We start from the raw sequence: 19,590 nt of genomic DNA, 5'->3' as shown, positions 1-19,590 counted from the left end.
TGGGTCAGAGGCCTTAGAACTCGAAGGGGAAGAGAACATACCTGTGAACAGTGGGTTAGTTATCCCTCTGAAATCTCTACCCTCTAGAACAGTACTGTCCAATAGTAATATAATGTAACCCACGTATGTAATTTAAGTGTTTCTATTAGCCACATTAAAAAGATAGAAACAGATGAAGTTAATTTTAATAATGGATTTTTCTCAATATATCCAGAAAATAATTTCAACATGTAATCAATATAAAATTATTAAGAAAATTTATACTCTTGTTTTTAATACTAAGTTTTCAAAATCCAGTGTGTATTTTATATTTCCAGCACATCTTAAGTCACACCAACCCCATTTCAGGAGCTCAGTAGTCACATGTGGCTAGTGGCTGCCATATTGGACAGTGCAGCTGGAGAACTGGGGCTAGTACAGTGCCCTAGGGTCTTGCCCTGTAGTCAGATGTGTGGCAGCCATCCTTGGGCAGTGAAAGAGAGGCAAAAAATGAGGAGCCAGGGAGTTTTCTCTGGTGGCCGAGTATTGGTCCCATGCTGGTAACTTTTGAGGACTCATTTACAACAAACAATAGATATTTGATAAATATTGGTTAAATGAATGTTGAATGAATACACAATTCATACAGTTAAATTTTTGTATCATGGAAAATTGTTGATGTTAATGGGTATTAGACGTAATAAAGAAGCAAAGTAGAAGAGAAATACTGGAAATTTTGTTTCATCTGTAGAAGCAGCCATATTTCTCTTATGCTTAATTTTGCACTTCATTATCATGAAGTATATTAATGGATATACATTATCATACCAAAGATATCATTTTGGCTTGAGTGCAGTCTAATACAAAAAATGTATGTCAGTATTCATACTTTTTACTAATCTAGTATGTTTTATTTTATGAAACTTAAAATCATACGTAGTACTGGTTGCCTGGTGTTTTGGAGAAAGATGCATATTTCAGTGTTTTTGGTCACAAATACAAATTAATATTCTTTGGATTTACATTTTTATTTTGTCTTGCTTGAGAATTGTTTCTTATAGATTTTCTAGTTGGTACTTTTTGCTGACAAGCTAAACATGATCATTCTGAATAAGTTTTTTCTTATAAATGATGATATATTAATAAAGTATCTTTATCTTGTCTGTTTTGTGTTTGAGACATTTAAAAATGTCTTTTTGTGTTTTTCTTCTCTTGACTAGGTGCCAATGATACTAAATTCACTACAGAGAAGTGTACAGGCAGTGTTGGTGGGAAAAATTCAAATTCAGGACTGGTTTAGCAATGGCATTAAGAAAGCAGCTTTAATGCACAAGTGGCCATTAAAAGAAATATCTGTTGATGAAGATGATCAATGTCTACTTCAGAATGATGGATTTTTTCTTTATCTGTTATGCAAAGACGGATTATACAAAATAGGCTCTGGATACAGTGGAACAGTTAGGGTAGGTGATTCCTTACAGCTCTTAATCATAGTGGAAGTTATGTCTAATACTGAATTGTGTTCTGTTTGCTTCTTGCTTTATTTTTAGAGCACCATCTAATTTTGATGTAATATTATTTCTTTGAAAATCAAAATGGAACATACATATTAAATGTCATTCATCCATTTATGTTATTTTTCACTGATTATTAATTACAAAATTGTTGATAGAACTAACTTTTGTTGTTTCACAGGGCCATATATATAATTCTACATCTCGCATCAGAAACAGAAAAGAAAAAAAGTCTTGGTTAGGGTATGCTCAGGTAGGAGAATATCCACAATAAACCAAACTTTTCTTTCTTATCTTTTAAAATATGTGGTCCATATTTGTTTAATCAATAAATAATATCACTTCTATTTAAACAGATAGAGCATATTTTTTAATAATATGACTATAACAATGGTATGGTGTAGTATAAAGAACATTGACTTAGAATTTATGAGAGATTTACTTTTAGGTCTGGCCCTGCTTCTTACTAGCTGTGTGGACAACTGTGGACAACTCAGCTAATTTATTTGATCCTGTGTGATTTAGCTGTAAAATGGGAACAAGTATGTCTTCTGTTGGAGTTCTTGTTTAAGAGAGCCTCTAGTTAAGAATCAGAGACCACCTTTATCATTTACAAATCTGAATTAGGAATGTAACTGTGACCCAAAGCCAAATTAGAGCTTTTTACCACAAATTCCTTCATTCTAAGTCTAGATCAGTACACTCCAGGGAACAGTGTGTGGCCTGCCCAGTAGATAGCTGCCTGCATGGAGGATCATGCAGAGTATCACCAATGAGAGAAAAGAGCTAGGCCCATATTGCTCTCTTAATGCGTGATCTCATCACCTGACTGACATGGCCAAATGCGTGTCAGCAGTTGGATGCATGAAGCAAACTAATGATGAAGCAAATGAATGATGGTCAGAGGGCCAGAAGTGTTTATTTCTATACTATCCTTTCCTGAGAAGTGAAGCCCAAGTTTCCTTGTGGCAGCATATAGAATAAAGATGTCCCTGCACTCCTGTCTTGCCTAGTTCAAAGTTTGTTGTCAGCATCAGATGAAAAAAGATATTTGAAAGCATTCTGAAAATTAAAAAAATTATTGTTGCATGAAAAATAATCTTACTCAACTTTTGGGGAGATTTTGAAATTAAATTTTAAATATCAAATTAATTACTCAGTAATTGTCTGTTAAAACATAACCTGGTTTAAAATATCAAATTTTTATTTGCCACTGCTGTATTTTGTCTAACAAATAATAACACGGGAAATACATTTACAGAAATATGTTCAGTGACATATTCTATCTAAAACCACTACTGATTTTTAAATATTAACCTAAATATTTGTGAAGGAAACAGCAGTCATTTCTATTATTTACTTGGCAAGTGATATGATAATTTTGACCAAAATAACCAAAATGTTTTTACTGTCTTGTGTGGTGTGAGAATTAATAGGTTAAATTGATACTCAGTGGTGTATAATACCTCCTCTTATTAAAGTATCAATATACTCAGGTTCTTCTGTTTTAAATCTTTAGTGTATTTTAGACATCAATATTGATGTATTATTGTACCTCAAAAAACTGTAATACAGACCTCTGTGGCTACTTTTTCTACTAAGTGGTTAATGAAAAAATATTTTAACATATAATATAGCAAAATTTTTTGTTGTTATCAGGGTTATTTATTGTATAGAGATATGAATAACCACAGCATGACAGCCATAAGAATAAGCCCTGAAACACTGGAACAGGATGGTACTGTAATGTTACCAGGTATGTTACTCAACTAGTCATCTGTTTTCTTCACAGGTGATTTTAAGAGATGTGCATGTTAGGCCACTGAGACATATAAAGAATGGTTAGCAAGGAATAGTGCTTGCTTACAAATGGGTTAAAGAAATCTTGACATGCAAAGCATTTTATAGTCTATATAAAATTAATGCATCTGAGAAAAACAGATACCATAAATATAGTATGAAGTGTTTTAATACTTGTTTTCAAATTCTTGCCCAAATTCTGTAGCCTGACCGCCCCCCCACCCTTACCCCACCATGACTGCTTCAACTCCTCAATTAGTGGGGAGATGTTGCTTTGTTGCTCTTAATAAATCCACGACTCTGGCTCTCAAATAACCTTGATGTAAAGAACCTTCTGTTTATTTTGACTTTACCAACAGTGTACTTTGGGTTTTCCTCTTTATTTTAAAGTGTTTTCAGAGACAGATTTTAGGGTGGGTCAGGAATTTTAAAAATTCTATCATTTGTACTTTTTAATAATACCCTGATAAGCCATTTTGGACAGAATTCATTTTGCTTTAGTTTTGAGGTTGTACATATGTATTTATCCTTCAGATCACTGTGCTGTCTAACTTCTTAGGCAGTGAATCTTAAATTTTATGGAACACCGGGCAAATGCATAGTATATTCTCCATTGTAAGGTATTTGAATTTGCTTATATCTTTAATACATTCTAAAGGAGCTTGTTTATACTAAAATCTTGAATGTTTAATGTGTCTACCAACAATTTCATGGTAAGCAGCAATATTACTTCAAGGCGCATGGCTATCTGAAAATGACTGAGAACTTCTGAAGAACACATTGAAAAGGATAATTGCTCCCTGACTGCTTGTTAATTTTTAAGATATTTTTATAACTTCATCAAACATTTATTTGAATATTACTTTGTCTACATATATCTAAATTAGTGTACCTGATGCCATGTTAAGGTAAATGTCACATTTCATGTGTGTTTCATAAATAAAGCTACTTTGGAAAACAGATAACTTATTAAAGCCATTTTGTAAATAACTGTCTGTTTTCAGATATGTCTACAGGGTTTTATTTGTTTGTTTGTTTATTTGTTTTTTAATCATCACAAGTCCCAGGCCATGTCTCTGGTCCTAACGATGATGCTGATGATTATGATAATAACAATAATAATAATAAAAATATTTTGAAATATTAACATGTACCCCCATATATTAAAAGTAATCATATTTATTGTACAACTATTATATAAGCAAAACAAAATAAAAATTAATTGTAACCCCACTTCCTATCTATAAACACTACCAACATATCAGTGAATATCCTTCCTGTCTTTTTCCTGTGTATGTTATGTACATACTTGTACAAAAGTGATTGTATGCTACATATTGCTTTTTTAAGCTACCCCTTTCACTTAATATTCTGAATATATTTCCAGGCCATTAACTAGTCTTCTGTAACATCATTTTAATGTTATAAAATATATTCCATTGATTAATGTTTGAAATGGAGGTCCCATCTAATTTTTTGCAATGTATAATAAATTTCACTGCAATGGGCATCCCTATCGCTCTGTCTTTGTGCAAGTCATTTTAGGATGTCTTGGAAGAAAAATTGTTAATCCTTCCGTGACTCCCTGCCCAACAGATGAATACTAATGTAAAGGGTTTACTTCTGAAAAACCCTGATCATTCAACAGAGATTGTGACTGAGAAAGACCATTTGAAAATGGTCTACTTACAGCCCTTTTATTTATTCCATCATGGTAAAAAATGACTTGTTAATGTTTCAGTTTAAATCCCTCTACTTCATTTAACATATGAAATGCACCTTTTAACAATACAAATGTGGCTTTCTGTGTTTCACAAATTTGTACCATATTCATGGTGAAGAAGGAACCAGACTGGGGGAGATAGTCCCACGTTGTGTATCTTGATATTTTCCCGAAGATGCTGTCTTATAACGTTACATGAAGGATACAGAAAGGATAAAGAGAAAAATCTTTTTGAAGTCACGCAGCAGGAAGACTTGCCTTCAAGCCTGAAGAAGCCTGTTGTCATTTTTCCTTTTCTTTGACCTGGGAGGCAGTTTCTTTAATAGTCCTTTTTTCCCTAGCTAGGGGCAACTCTGCTCTCTAGCTTTCCCATCAAGAAGGAGCAGAAGTGAACTGTCAGGTTTATAGATGGTAATGAATACCACGTTTACGATTGACAGAAATCTGGTAATTCGTTGAGCTTCATGTTCCAACTTGTCTTATAGACTAGTTTATAAATAAGTTATTTTCAACCCAGCACTGATGAGCTGAAAACATACTTTTTTTTCCCCTGTTGTCATTTAGCCTTGATATGTTGGCATACCTTTTATATTGTATCCCTGTGTCGTTTACTCTTCGTGTCTGGTGACAGGTTGCCTCAGATCATGAGGGTTTTTGCTACTCTTCTTGCGCCGCTTCACTCCTCACCCCTGCGTTTATCTGAAATTATAATGAGTTTTTCTTCTTTGCTTTTTAGTTTAAAATCTTACAGCTTAGAGCTTGAGAAGCATCTTTCTTGCGCCTCTTTGTATTCTGTACAGTGGACTAGGAACTCTTTCTTTCGATTTCTCCTCTCTTTGATTACCAAGTCTCTTGGGCTACCAGTGGGCCTTGTCTCCCAGTTTCTATTTCCAGTTTGTGATCACTGAATTCTCTATTTGGTAAGGGTCTGCCTGTGTTTTGCGTATTTATGATAAGGAAGTATGCTAGTATGAAGCTCCTGGGCAAAGATATAGAGTAACTCAGCTTATTTGGGTGGGCTCCATTCCTGCATTCCAAAACCAGAATTTTATGTTTTGCTGATTCAGGTGCAAATAGAAATGAAATATTATTTTTTGGTATTGTAATTAATGGAGAGATTCATCCTAGTTCTCTGCAGTTATTTTGGGAAATGCGTGTGCTTTTAGACTTGCTTGCTGAACATTTGTTTTTCCAAAAGGATACAGTTTATACTTAGATATTGAGTTGCTTGTAGTTTCATGTTATTTAGTAGCAATCACTAACACACTGTCCCACCGGTCCTTCTGTAATACTGGTATCCCTTGTTGCAATTACACTTGTGCATTATTTTGATCAAAGTATATAGTGCACTGTTCCACAGAGATATATACAGTATTGATGAAATATGGCATTTCAGCCAAAATATATGAAAACTTTCAGACAAAAAGAAACACATAACCATAGATTTGTTCTGTGAAGGGTGAACATTTAAAAAGTGTATAGCATGCTAAATGCTAATAAATACTGGGAAAAAGCGTTAAACCTAAGTGGAAACGGTACAGCCAGTTCTATATTATAAAGCAAGGGATATCTGTAGTTGGACACCATAGACCTCAAATGCAGAAGTTTTAGGTCTATCTGTATTTTTCTGTGACACTAATGACTGTGATGTATGTCTGAAGGTAGAGTGTTGCCTACCTCGCATGGATTGTATTGAATTGATTATAACCACATTATAGTTTGTTCATTGTGGTGCATGTTTATTATCAGACTGTATCTAATACTAGTTCATTTTGAAATTAGGTGGGCTCTCAGGTCCTTGATTATGGAAGATTTATAAATGTAAGCACAAAATGTAATGCGTATTATTAGTTGGATTGTTTAGTTTCTGCTAATTTGTAACTCTTTATTAAAAAGCACAGTCTCCCTTTGAGTTTAAATTACCTTTATTGTGTGGAGAACTCTCATTCTGACTTCAACAGAGGAGTAAAGTCATTTTGTGAGGTGTTTATTTATATTGTAATGTAATTGCTGTTTCTTCCTCTTGCACAGATTGCCACACTGAAGGTCAAAATATTTTATTCACTGATGGAGAATATATTAATCAGATAGCTGCTTCCAGAGATGTAAGTATTCTGAGTCATGAGAAGCTGGTATAAATGGAATCTTTTTCTCGTAAATTATTTGATTTTTATTAGATGGAAAGTAGAGCCTTAGAAGATCAATTCATGTAACAAAATACCGTGGATGTTTTATTTCTCTTAGGATGGCTTTGTTGTCAGAATATTTGCCACAAGCACTGAGCCTGTGCTACAACAAGAATTACAACTTAAGCTGGCCAGAAAATGCTTGCATGCCTGTGGTATCTCACTATTTGATCTGGAAAAGGACTTGCATATTATAAGTAAGATGGTCAAAAAAACCTTTCTCCTACATTTTAATTATCAGATTCTTTATTCTTTAGAAAACTAACATTGTGTTTTCAACATTGTAGCTTATATTAGGTAGCTGTTTTGCTGTCTGTTACTATGAAGCACACTTAACGAATTAATATGTACAAATAACTAGGAGTAACTTGAAGCCTTTGATTTTTATTTGAACAGGCTTTCAGGATAGTCATAGAATGGTCCCGTGGATTGTGAAAATGGTAATTGGCCTAACGTTTGATTTAAGAATCTTTCATTTGGATACAGAAATGCAGACGTCCACAGAATATTTCTTGGACTTAGTATACTTACTCTTGCAGTGTCATAGTAGTAGTTAGGATTACTAGTTTCCATGAGGGTCTCAATTTTGGTTTGCCGTACTGTTCCTGGTTTAATAATTCCATTTATTAACTTGTGGGATTCCTTGCAAGACCCAACTTTTTTGACTGTTATTAAATTTATTAAACTTCATTAGTGATTTACTTTGCATTTGTGTAGTATTTTTGTTTTTCCGTAGAAAAATATTGTATTGAACTCATAGTTTTTGGGTTTCACAATCCCATAAGCTCATTAGTAGTTTGTATAATTGGACAAACTCATAAAATGTGCTATATATGATTATTTACCCATAGTTTCACAATTTGAAAATGTGCATAAGGGTTTTTGTGTGTATGTGCACACATATGTATTCAAATTCATGGATTAGCTACATGAAATGTTCTCCTATAGAAAAAAGCTTGGAAGAGGGAATCTGAAATACCTTAATTCAGATATCTGAATGGCATTGTTCAAGCCCAGACGCTTCATGTCAGGACTTACTTCACCAAGCTTTATATATTTGCTCATTTGTAAGCCAAGCAGTATAGTTGTGAGGATCAAATAGGAAAAGGCTCATGCATTCTATAATGCCTGATAGCTAATAGATGCCCAATGAAAATTAGTTCATTCATTAATTCAAGAAATATGGCTGACATTGATTTAAACAATTTTTCTAACATTAAAAAAATAATTTGGCACTAATTTGAAACAAATTAAGGAGCTTATGGTAACTTTATCTTTCCTTGGAGTAGTGTGGCTACTGTTAATATTTTTTTAAATTGAGGCATATGACATACCCTGTCATCCTTGTTTTTGAGTGATACTAATTGAATTGACTTTTTCATCACTCAAACTAACACAAGTTGTGCTTGAAATTATTTTTATTTATTTATTTTTTGCTTGAAATTATTCATATTAAAAATGTAACAGTATTTATTAAGTCTTGTTGTATTATCAGGTACTGGATTTGATGAGGAGTCAGCAATTCTTGGTGCAGGACGAGAGTTTGCACTAATGAAAACAGCAAATGGAAAGGTAAATTATTCTTTTAGGATTAAAAATTACATTATCTGCTTTAAGAGATAGTTGGTATAATCAGTTGATTAGCTTACATAGTTCACATGTTTAAACATAATCGTATTTTAAAGTTTGATTAAAATTTTTTTATATAGTAAAATTTTATGTTGAAATAATATAAAAGAAAATTGTAACATTTGAGTATAAAACTTCATAAACTTTATAAAATTTAACCTTTTTACAGATATTTACTTTAATTATGGAGCTCTTTGTGTAATTTCTTGAGCTGGGGTGAATTCACACTTGGGTTTATTTTGAATAGGTCATCCCTTGCCAATTTTTGTAAATGTGCAGACACATACAGACTACGAGGTGGGGAAGTAGGAGCATGGACAATTAAGCTATAGATTGTAGACGTCTATTTATAGAGGTGGAAGATTTTTTTCTTATCTGGTGGGTGTGAGGATAAAGTAAGGTAATTAAAAGAATGCTGAAAATTAAAATTATGAGGCATATACAGTATATTTGTATGTAAGCCTTTTTTCACTGGAAAAATGAATTGACAGTTTTATGAATTTCCTTCTGTTGTATGTTTGGAGTATATTTATGGCATGTATTTATTCATACCTATTCAGGATACTTATGAAAGATGATAAGTATCCTGAGTAGATATGAAAAAACTATTGTGAACGGTATATTTTTGGAAAAATATGCCTATTTCTCTCCTGTTCAGCTCTCAGAAGTTGAATAGTAGTAAAGAAAGAGTTTGAGTTCTTGTTATTTTTATTTTCAATAAAGTATGGAGGTTTTTTTCTCTCACGTGAAACCTGGTGCACTACTTCAAAAGGCACTATAATTCCTTTTTTTTTTTTTAATGTGTTAAGATATATTACACTGGCAAATACCAGAGTCTCGGAATCAAACAAGGGGGTCCTTCAGCAGGAAAATGGGTTGAGCTACCAATTACGAAATCCCCAAAGATTGTGCACTTCTCAGTTGGACATGATGGCTCTCATGCCCTGTTAGTTGCAGAAGATGGAAGCATATTCTTTACAGGATCTGCTAGTAAAGGAGAAGATGGAGAGTCAAGTGAGTGGACTATTCAGTAAAAATACTGTGGAATTTATTAACATAAGATATATCAATTTCAACAGCACTAACCTTCCCAAGTTAATAGAAGATTTTATATTGAGGAATATTCAGTTAATGGTTGTGGTGTACTGTTCATTAAAGAACTATGATTGCTGATTTCATACTAGAGTTCATATTCATGAATTTTTATATGCCTTATGCATTACATACATGGCTATTTATCTGTTTTGTCAATTGGTGTTATTTTTAAAAATTTATTCCAATATATTATTTTAGAAAGAATATTTTAGAAGTAATATATTGGAAATTTTGCAAAGAGTATATATTTCACAATGAGGTAAACCTTATGTAAATTGTATAATAGTGTCAGTTATGAAACACTGTTCTTGGTGTTATTTCATTGTGATAAAATTCCTAAGCAATGAAAAATTAAAGGAGTTTTATTGTTTATCTCTTAGCTTTCCTATGCTTCTGTTCAGTTTTCCTCAAAGGGTCATTTTTCTGTTTTTGTAACTTCTCTTGTACATTATACATTGTAGTAGTTGGGGTAGCATCTTATGAGGATTAGGTTTGAAGTCAACATCTAATGTAGAAATCATGTGTAAATAAATGTTATCCTGAAAAAAATCCCTTCAAATAACCATGAAGTGTATTACCATACCTCAGAAACTTCAGCCCAGCCAGTTTTTCCTTCTAGCGTTTGGAGGACATCATTCTTCCTTTGCTTAAGCACCAGATAACTTAGTTGTTGTATATAAGTATATAGATCATGTTATAAGAAAAGTTATAGTGGTATTTTAATCCCAGAATTGTACCCAACACAGCAATATGTTTTTAATCAGAAGGGCATGCAAAAACTGGGATTGACTAAGGGAACAAAAGATTGGCATTTCCCATCTTTTGCTCAATTCAGGGATTTAGTTTTTGAGAGCAGAGGCTGCTTAAATCATCTACGTTTAAATTTGTTTGCTCTCCCTCCATATGCATATTTCCTTTCAATCTCTGACTAGGTGTAGCTGCTTAATAAATATGTGTTGAATGAATGAGGAACTGATTTTTCTTTCCAGGATCTATTGGAGGAATACATGTGCAATAGAGTTTGAGAGTAAAGGGATTTAAAAAAATTATATATATATTTATTATATATATATATAACTTTACATATTTATATTTTATATAAATATAATATATATATGATAATGGAATGGTATTGATAATATAAGTGCTAATCTAGAGATTGGGCTCCCCAGAAGTTTGGTAGAAAATTGGTGTTTCTTATTGGGAATTTCAGTGTACTACAAAGAAGAGGATCTGATAGCAACAGCCTAATAGACATTTAATGAGATGAGGCTTTCAGATTGACTCATTTAATTGACATGTTGGGAAGCCCAGGCTTTTGTGAAAATAAATAAATAAAGTGTATGATAAGTGAAGATGATATGTTTTTCCTTGGGCTTTATATACAAATCATTATTTTTATTTGTACATAGATGCCTTAAATTATTTTTTTTTTTAAGCTAAGAGCAGACGGCAATCAAAACCTTATAAACCTAAAAAGATAATTAAGATGGAAGGGAAGATTGTGGTGTATACAGCCTGCAATAATGGAAGTAGTTCTGTTATTTCTAAAGATGGAGAGCTATACATGTTTGGAAAAGATGCCATTTACTCTGATAGTTCAAGTAAGTTAATCTTAAACACCGTTTCACTTTTATGCACAGAAAGTCCTATACTAGACTTTATGTATTACAAAGATATATCTAGAAAATTAACATTTGTAGCACGCTTTCTCTACATTTTTCACATTTCTTTCTAAGTACAGTGTTTTGTTCTTTCTTCCTGCCTTATTGCTGGGAACAGTGTCACTAGTTTCCTGCAGAGCTAATCATGGGGCTTGACTAGGGCAGCTCTACCTTAGCTGTTACTTTCTCTGGAAAGCTCTCCCTAGGCTCGGTTAGACGCTCATGTGACATGTTCCTGGTGGTACCCTGGGGACATGATTTTCATAACTTAGCGAATTTATAACTGATGGATTATTTATCTCCTCCTATTGTTAAGTAGTTAGAGAAAAGCTATCTCTCTCTTATTTACTATTATATCCCCAGTGCCCAGCACAGTGTCTGGTGCATGGTCGGGTCTCAGGAATTACTTGTTAAGTGACTGAGTGACTGATAGCTACAAGTAGTGGATATGAGGGATAGAACTAGCCAAATAAAGGGTTTTATATTTATAAACTGTAATCTCAAAAACTTGTCATATTTGGTTGTTATATTTTCTTTCTAGCATTTAGAAATGAGTATAATGATTGTGGCAACCCACTTGGAAGGATTTTATATGAAGTAAATATGTAAAAGCCTATAAATTTCTCTGTAAAAAGGAATTCAGAATTAACGAAGTTTCTGATTAGAGGCTTAGGTGATGGTCTCATGCGGGGGAAATGACATATATCAAACGTTTATAACTGTCCATTATTAATTTGAACTGTGCTCAGGTGACTTATGAGATGGTTTAATGTGGTAATATCTAGAGTCTCAATTGGCCTCACCTGTCAGAGTGAATCAAAATTTGGAGGTGGGCTCATGTATAGTTTAAAAATAATATTCAATGTAACTGTTGCTTGCTAAAATCCTCTTGGCTAAGGCTTATGGAAACTTGTGCATTTATTCAGCATATAGTTATTGAGAACTAACAATATGTCAGGGATTGGTGGACCAGACAGACATGATCCCTTTCCCTTTGAGGCTCTGAGAGACAGTTGGACGTTACAGAACTTAAGTGTTAGAGATCTGTGGTCTAATGGTTATGGATATAGACTCAGACCCTGGCATGGCCACTTTTTATTTGGCTAACTAGCTTAAATTACGTAACTTTTCAGAGCTTTTCTTAACTTTTCTTTTTTTTTTCCACCCGTAAAAGGGAGCTAATGATAATACCTGCTTCCTATGGTTCTTATAAGGTTATAGGAGATAATGCTTATGAAATGCTTAGAACAGAGCCTGGCACATGTAAGGGCTCAAGACATGTCAGCTAATACTGTTAATAATAGTAAATACTATTTCTGTATATACATATCTTTTTCAAGTATGCTAAATACTAACAATGGGAGTTTTTGAGGTATGCTTAACCAAAAGACTTAAGTTAGTATAGGGTGAAAGGGAAGGTCACCTTAAGGAAGTGGTATCTGAACTAATAATATAGAATAGTTTTGCCAAAGTGTGGTATGAGAATTATATTATTTGTGATTTAAATAAAACAAATACTTCAACTTTTTAAAAATGATTATATTTTAGTGTATGTTATAAATACTCAACAATCTTTGATTTTTACTGTTATTACTACTGAATAAGTTAAAATGCTTTAGTCAGATTTAAAATTGACGCAAAAAATATTAAGATAATATGAGTGGCACTTGGATATGGCAACTATAATGAATGCAATATGTGAATAAGTGAAATTTAGGAACTACCTGTACGTTGGATTGTGGAAGAAAGCATTGTAGATTAAAAATGATCGAAAAATACTGCTTTGGAAAATCTCGCAGGTTTCTACAAAAACAATGTTATTTCAGAATACTCTGGTGAGTATTTTACTCTGTTTTGCTGAGGCAGGTCAAAGCAAGTAAAGTACATGATTCAAAGGTTCCTTTGTTCTTGGGTCAGGAAAGTTTGAAATCTAGTGACCCTTCTGAGAATTGTTGAGAGGTGCTGCCACTTAGAGCAAGCGTTCAGGAGAAGCAGGCTTGAGCTAAATGCCAGAGTAAAGATTTGTCCCAAGTCTAGATGATAACATTTTAAGATTTTGAAGCTTCATTAAAAAATTATAAAATTAATTTACTGATACCTTGCCCATCTTTTGGCTACTATTTCCCATTTTGGTGGATTATTTTATCCCAGAAATGAAAAGTTCTGCGTTGAAGTGGTCCTTTTACGTTACTGATGATTTAGTAGGCCCAGAAAGGCTTCTTTTGTTGTTTCTTACCAAGTTTGTATCTTTCCTGTAGGTTTGGTAACAGATTTGAAGGGCCATTTTGTAACTCAGGTAGCTATGGGCAAAGCTCATACTTGTGTTTTAATGAAGAATGGAGAAGTTTGGACATTTGGTGTGAATAATAAAGGACAATGTGGACGAGACACTGGTGCCATGAACCAAGGTGGGAAAGGTAGGTGTTTAATGTGTGGATATTAAATTTTGTGTTGTTTTTTTCAATAGTTTTTCAGAACACCATGGTGAAGAATCTTACTCTTTAAAAAACAAGTGGCTTTTTGATTTCATACTTAAAAATTATGAAAACTACTAAATTTCTTATTTATTTGTCAGTCTGTCACTCACTGGAATAATCAATATACTTTAGACTTCTAATTTCTGAGCAAATGAGCTTGCTTACTTGTATTTTTTTCTTAATTTTATATGAAATGTAATAGCACTTCTTTGATTTAGCATCTTTAGTGGTTGAATTATCTCAGAAAAGTGCATTTTTGAAACTCTTTGTTATTCGGTCCTTTTATACCCCATGTTTCAGTTATAACAATTTTTGGCAGCAGTCTATCTGCAAATATTATCTTCCTGTTTAACAGCATGTACTACCTGTAATTTAATCAGTTCTTGACAGCTAAGAGTGATCTGTAAGAATACTTGACCTTTTATCAAGAGTGAAATTGTAGATGCACCTTATATACTGTATCCTTTGCCCCAACACTCAGGCTGTTGAAGAAGGATGAGAGGGGTTAATCCTTTGCCATGTTTGTTGTGGGTTTTTTGTTTGTTTGTTTGTTTTTTGGTTATAGTTGTGTCTACCTCATTCTTACTCTCAGGTTTGACTTCTAACTGCTCTCAGTGTTGTCCTATACCCTTCACTCCAGTTTCAGGTTTTCTCTTTTTAATTTTGTATGGCTGGAGAATAGGAAATAGAGACATATTACTAGAATTAAGCACTAAACTGTGTTTAAAGCATGAATGGGTTTGAGGATTAATATTTGTATAAATTAACAAAAACAAGTTTAGTCTTTTGGGGGACTTCTTGATGGCAGGCTCATCTGGATATCAGGAGCCCTCTATTTTTTTCTTCACCTTATTTATATTTGTGTGTATTTAAAATACTTTAATTTTTAAAAGAGCAAGTCTATTAGAGCATATTGATTTTAAAGAAGAGGGAAGAACAAAATGAAATGAATCACTCCAAAATGGAAATTTTTTTTCTTCTTGCTGAACTCATGAGCCATGGATTTGGATAACACCTACTAGGCATAAAGGAGAGAAGCAACTTAGTTTTCTATATATAGTATAAATATAGATTAAATTATATTTTATAAGAGTTCTGAACTGAATAAAACTGTTCTTTATTATCCTGAAACTATGTTTACACCTATGTTCTGGATTCTTAAGGTAAATTTTGTAATAACCAAAATGAAATTGTTAAAAGTTGTTTTTACTTATAAATCACACCCACTCTGTTAGTAAGTAATGCATTAGAAAGCAAACTGGTAGCCGTAAGACACATAATGAATACAGATTGCAGAGTTGCAAAGAAATAAAGGATTTTTTAAAAGATGTTTTTAAAAAGAAAACAGGAAAAGTACAGAAAATAATACTGCAGTGTAAAAAAATTGTGTATCTACCACTATGTCTTACCATTTTTCAGTAAAAAAATATATAGATAAGATTCAAGTGGCCCACGTTCCCCTTCTAAGACTTATTATTGTACTCCATCTCGCTCCAGAATTAGTCATGATCATGATTTTGATTAATATCCTTTCGGTCATGTTCCTGTATTTGTACTTGTTTTTATATATTTTGTATATTATATGCTCATACTTTACACATAAAAAGATGATTTTTATAAGTGCTAATCTATTTATATTTTTCTGTAAACTTTTTTTTTAATCTCACCATTGTGTTTGAAATATAGTGACACTGGTACATATAAATCTAGATGACTCATGTTAACTGCTGTGTAATAAACCGTGCGACTAACATATCACAGTTTATCCATTCTCCTGCTGATAGATGAGTTATTTCCAGTTTTTCACTATTATAAATAATTTTAAAACCTCCTTTATTCATGTTTCCTGGCAGAAGTGTGTGAGACTTTTCTCTAGTGTTGTAGATTTCAGCTTTGCTAGATTTTTCTTGAAAGAGGTTGTACCAATGGATAGTCTTAGAAGGAAAGTCTGATTTTCCATATCACACTAATAGTAATGACAGACTGATTTTTGTCATTTTGATGGCTATGACATGGTTTTTCATTGTAATTTTTTGTTATATTGAAGTATAACATACATGCAGAAAAGTACACATAGCGTAAGTGCACACCTTGATGAATTGTCACAAAATGAACAACACATTCATGTAATCAGCACCAAGATCAGGAATATTACCAGCATCCCAGGAAGCCCCCACTTATGTACCTCTCCAGTTACTATCTACCTCTCCACTTAACACTATAAATTAGTTTTGCATACATTTGTACTTTATGTAAATGGAATCATGTAGTATGAGTTCTTTCATGTCTAGTTTCTTTTCATTCAGCTTTATGAGATTCATCCGTATTGTTGCCAGCTAGTTATATATTGTTCATTCTCATCGTTGTATAGTATTAAATTGTGTGAATATACCACAGTTTTAAAATCTTTTCTAGTATGATGGACATTGGGGTAGTTTCTAGTTTGGCTTGTGTTAGTGTTGCTCTGAACATTCTAGTAAATGTTGGTGAAAATATGAGTGCCCTTTTTTTGGATATTTAACTAGGAGTAGAATTACTGAGTCTCTCTTGTAATTTGCATTCCCTCAACTATTAATAGTGAGTTAGATTCTCTTCAAACTTTTCTTGTTTGCTTGCCTTTTTTCCTATTGATTTGTAGGAATTTTTTGTATATTGTATTGTATGCCTTGCAAATATCTTTGACCAACCTGTGGCTTATCTTTTACATTTATTTATGGTTTCATTTGTTATATATAATTTAAAAATTTTGACAAGTTCTTCATTGTCTTTCCTTACAAATTTTTGCTTTATGTAGTCAGGTTGGGGCCTTTATTTTCCATGTGAATTAGAATCAGTTTTTTTACTTGTCACTGTGATTGGGATTGCTTTGAATTTAGAGATTAATTTGAGCATGATAGTTATAGTACTGTTGGGATGATTAAATGAGTAATACATATAGAGCCAGTTACAAGTAAATGCTCGATGTGGTTTAGCTATTGTTGTTGTTAAAAATATGACTTATGCCTTCTTAAGGATTTCTTTATTCTAACTCTTGACATAGTTATCCAATACTTGGTCATCTAATTTCTCAACCTGTCCACAGATTAGAATTGGCAAAAATAAAAAAGATTATGTCTCCTATGAGTTCATTTGTACTGAGTCTGTTATAAGTGTAAGTGGTCAGAGAATAAGGTTGACTAAGAATAAGTGATGAAGTGAGTAAGATAGAACCTTGTCTTTGAGGATCTAGGTCTGCTATGAAAGACAAACATAAAAAATAATTACTTGATTCCCACAGATTTGCTCTTTAATTTTATGGACTTGTAGCACTATATGTTCTTCATAATTCTGTCACAGTTGTATGTTTATACCTTGCAGTATGGTTATTTGATTAATGTCAATTTTTCTTACTAGCTTGCAAGCTTTATAATTGCTCACTATCATAGTCCTCAGTGCCTAGAGCAGAGATCTGCAAACCATAATCTGATGCCTTATCTTCTCTGTGGCCTGTTTCTGTATGGCCCTTCAAGCTAAGAATGTATATTATATTTATAAAGGGTTATTTTTTAAAAAATGTGACATAGACTTATGTGGCCCCCAAAGCCTAAATTATTTACAGTCTAGCCCTTTACAAAAAAGTTTGCTGACTCTGACATAAAGGAATGCCTGGGGCATAGTTGGTGTTCAATCAAAAAAAAATAGTTGCGTGAATTATAACACAATTAAATAAGTTGTAATTGAGGTATAAACAGGCTTTGAAGAGATAATCACTTACCCTGGAAAAAACTGTAAGTGCTTTCATAGGAAATGACCTCCAAGTTGAGTTTTTGAAGGCTGAAAAGGAGTTTCTCTGGTAGATGAGATAGGAAGAGGCATCCGATGAATGAGGCAGAGAGATACAGGTGGAGCAGGAATGAGCAAAGGCCCTGAGCATGTGAAAGGACACAGGATGTTTATAAAGCAGAGGGAATTTAGGTTCAGCTGGAATACAGTTTGCATGGAGGAAATGAGGTTGGAGAAAATCGGGAGCCATGTTGTGACTGACTGTATGTTGCTAAGAAGTTCTGTTCTTTTGAAGACCTTTGAAAGTCATGGGAGGTTTGTAAATTGTGAAGTCATAGGATCAAATACATATTTTAAGAAGCTGATTTCCGGGCTTCCCTGGTGGCGCAGTGGTTAAGAATCCAGCTGCCAATGCAGGGGACATGGGTTCAAGTCCTGGTCCAGGAAGCTCCCACATTCCACGGAGCAACTAAGCCTGTGCGCACAACTACTGAGCCTGCGCTCTAGAGCCTGCACTCTAGAGCCGGTGGTCTGCAACAAGAGAAACCACTACAATGAGAAGCCCGCGCACTGCCACAAAGAGTAGCCTCTGCTCACCACAACTAGAGAAATCCTGCATGCAGCAATGAAGACCCAATGCAGCCAAAAATAAATAATAAATTAAATAAATTTATTTTAAAAAAAAGCTAATTTCCAACAATGAGAGGATGTTCTAGAGTGGACGAACTCTTGGCTTTTAGAATGTGGTTAGGAGACTTTCTTTGGTCTGTTGAACAAAAGTATTGGCAGTGAGGATGGAAAGTAGGGACTAAAATCAGAAAAAATTAGACGTACGAGTGACAGAAAGTAACAGCCACGAGATACTCCTGCCATCACTGCCTCTTTTTTTTTTTTGCGGTACGCGGGCCTCTCACTGTTGTGGCCTCTCTCGTTGCGGAGCACAGGCTCTGGACGCGTAGGCTCAGCGGCCATGGCTCATGGGCCCAGCTGCTCCGCGGCACATGGGATCTTCCCGGACCGGGGCACGAACCTGCGTCCCCTGCATCGGCAGGCAGACTCTCAACCACTGCGCCACCAGGGAAGCCCTAGATATATCTTTTTGCAGAAAGGAAATGGAGAGAGCATTTATTAGTGGTCCCTAAATTAAATTTTATTTTTGTTCCTCTAATATTTTATCATTCCTGTGTATATCCATTGGGATTAGTATGTGTTCTACATTCTTTAAATTGGGAAATAAAATTACCAGTTTTTTAGACATGGGAATAATTTAGATGAAAATTATAAACTGATCTTTCAAATAGGGTTTGGAGTTGAAAATATGGCAACAGCAATGGATGAGGACCTGGAAGAAGAGCTAGATGATAAAGACGAGAAGTCCATGATGTGTCCTCCAGGCATGCATAAGTGGAAGCTGGAGCAGTGCATGGTGTGCACCGTGTGTGGAGACTGTACCGGTTATGGAGCCAGCTGTGTCAGCAGTGGACGTCCGGACCGAGTCCCTGGAGGGTAAGAGAATGATTAAGACTCAGGATAAAATAATAGAAATTACGCAAAACACATTCCTTTTCAAAGTTATTCTAGAGTTCATTCTGTTGTGTTGTTCTTAAAGGCACACTGGCATGTAATTATAATTCTTATAATTCTACTATAATTTACTTCAGTGTTATTTTATTGTGCTTTTCTTTCATTTGATTTCTTTAAACCTTTTACTTTATTTTACTTTATTTTTTAACATCTTTATTGGAGTATAATTGCTTTAAA

General features: G+C 33.7%; 1 protein-coding gene across 1 annotated transcript in view; it reads left to right on the top strand.

Moving 5' to 3' along the window:
- The window catches only part of MYCBP2 (MYC binding protein 2), a 273,476-nt gene that overhangs the window by 58,505 nt on the left and 195,381 nt on the right, over positions 1–19,590 (top strand). Inside the window, exons 6-15 of the mRNA XM_030838623.3 lie at positions 1,200–1,442; positions 1,675–1,746; positions 3,153–3,249; positions 7,048–7,121; positions 7,261–7,399; positions 8,698–8,774; positions 9,641–9,845; positions 11,366–11,530; positions 13,849–14,007; positions 19,131–19,335. Of these exons, the coding sequence (XP_030694483.1) occupies positions 1,200–1,442; positions 1,675–1,746; positions 3,153–3,249; positions 7,048–7,121; positions 7,261–7,399; positions 8,698–8,774; positions 9,641–9,845; positions 11,366–11,530; positions 13,849–14,007; positions 19,131–19,335 (1,436 nt within the window). The remainder of the gene's footprint in view (positions 1–1,199; positions 1,443–1,674; positions 1,747–3,152; positions 3,250–7,047; positions 7,122–7,260; positions 7,400–8,697; positions 8,775–9,640; positions 9,846–11,365; positions 11,531–13,848; positions 14,008–19,130; positions 19,336–19,590) is intronic.

This window comes from Globicephala melas, chromosome 18, assembly GCF_963455315.2.
Source record: "Globicephala melas chromosome 18, mGloMel1.2, whole genome shotgun sequence".
NCBI lineage: Eukaryota > Metazoa > Chordata > Mammalia > Artiodactyla > Delphinidae > Globicephala > Globicephala melas.
The sequence above is the reverse complement of the archived record's forward strand: the minus strand, read 5'-3'. Positions and strand labels throughout refer to the sequence as shown.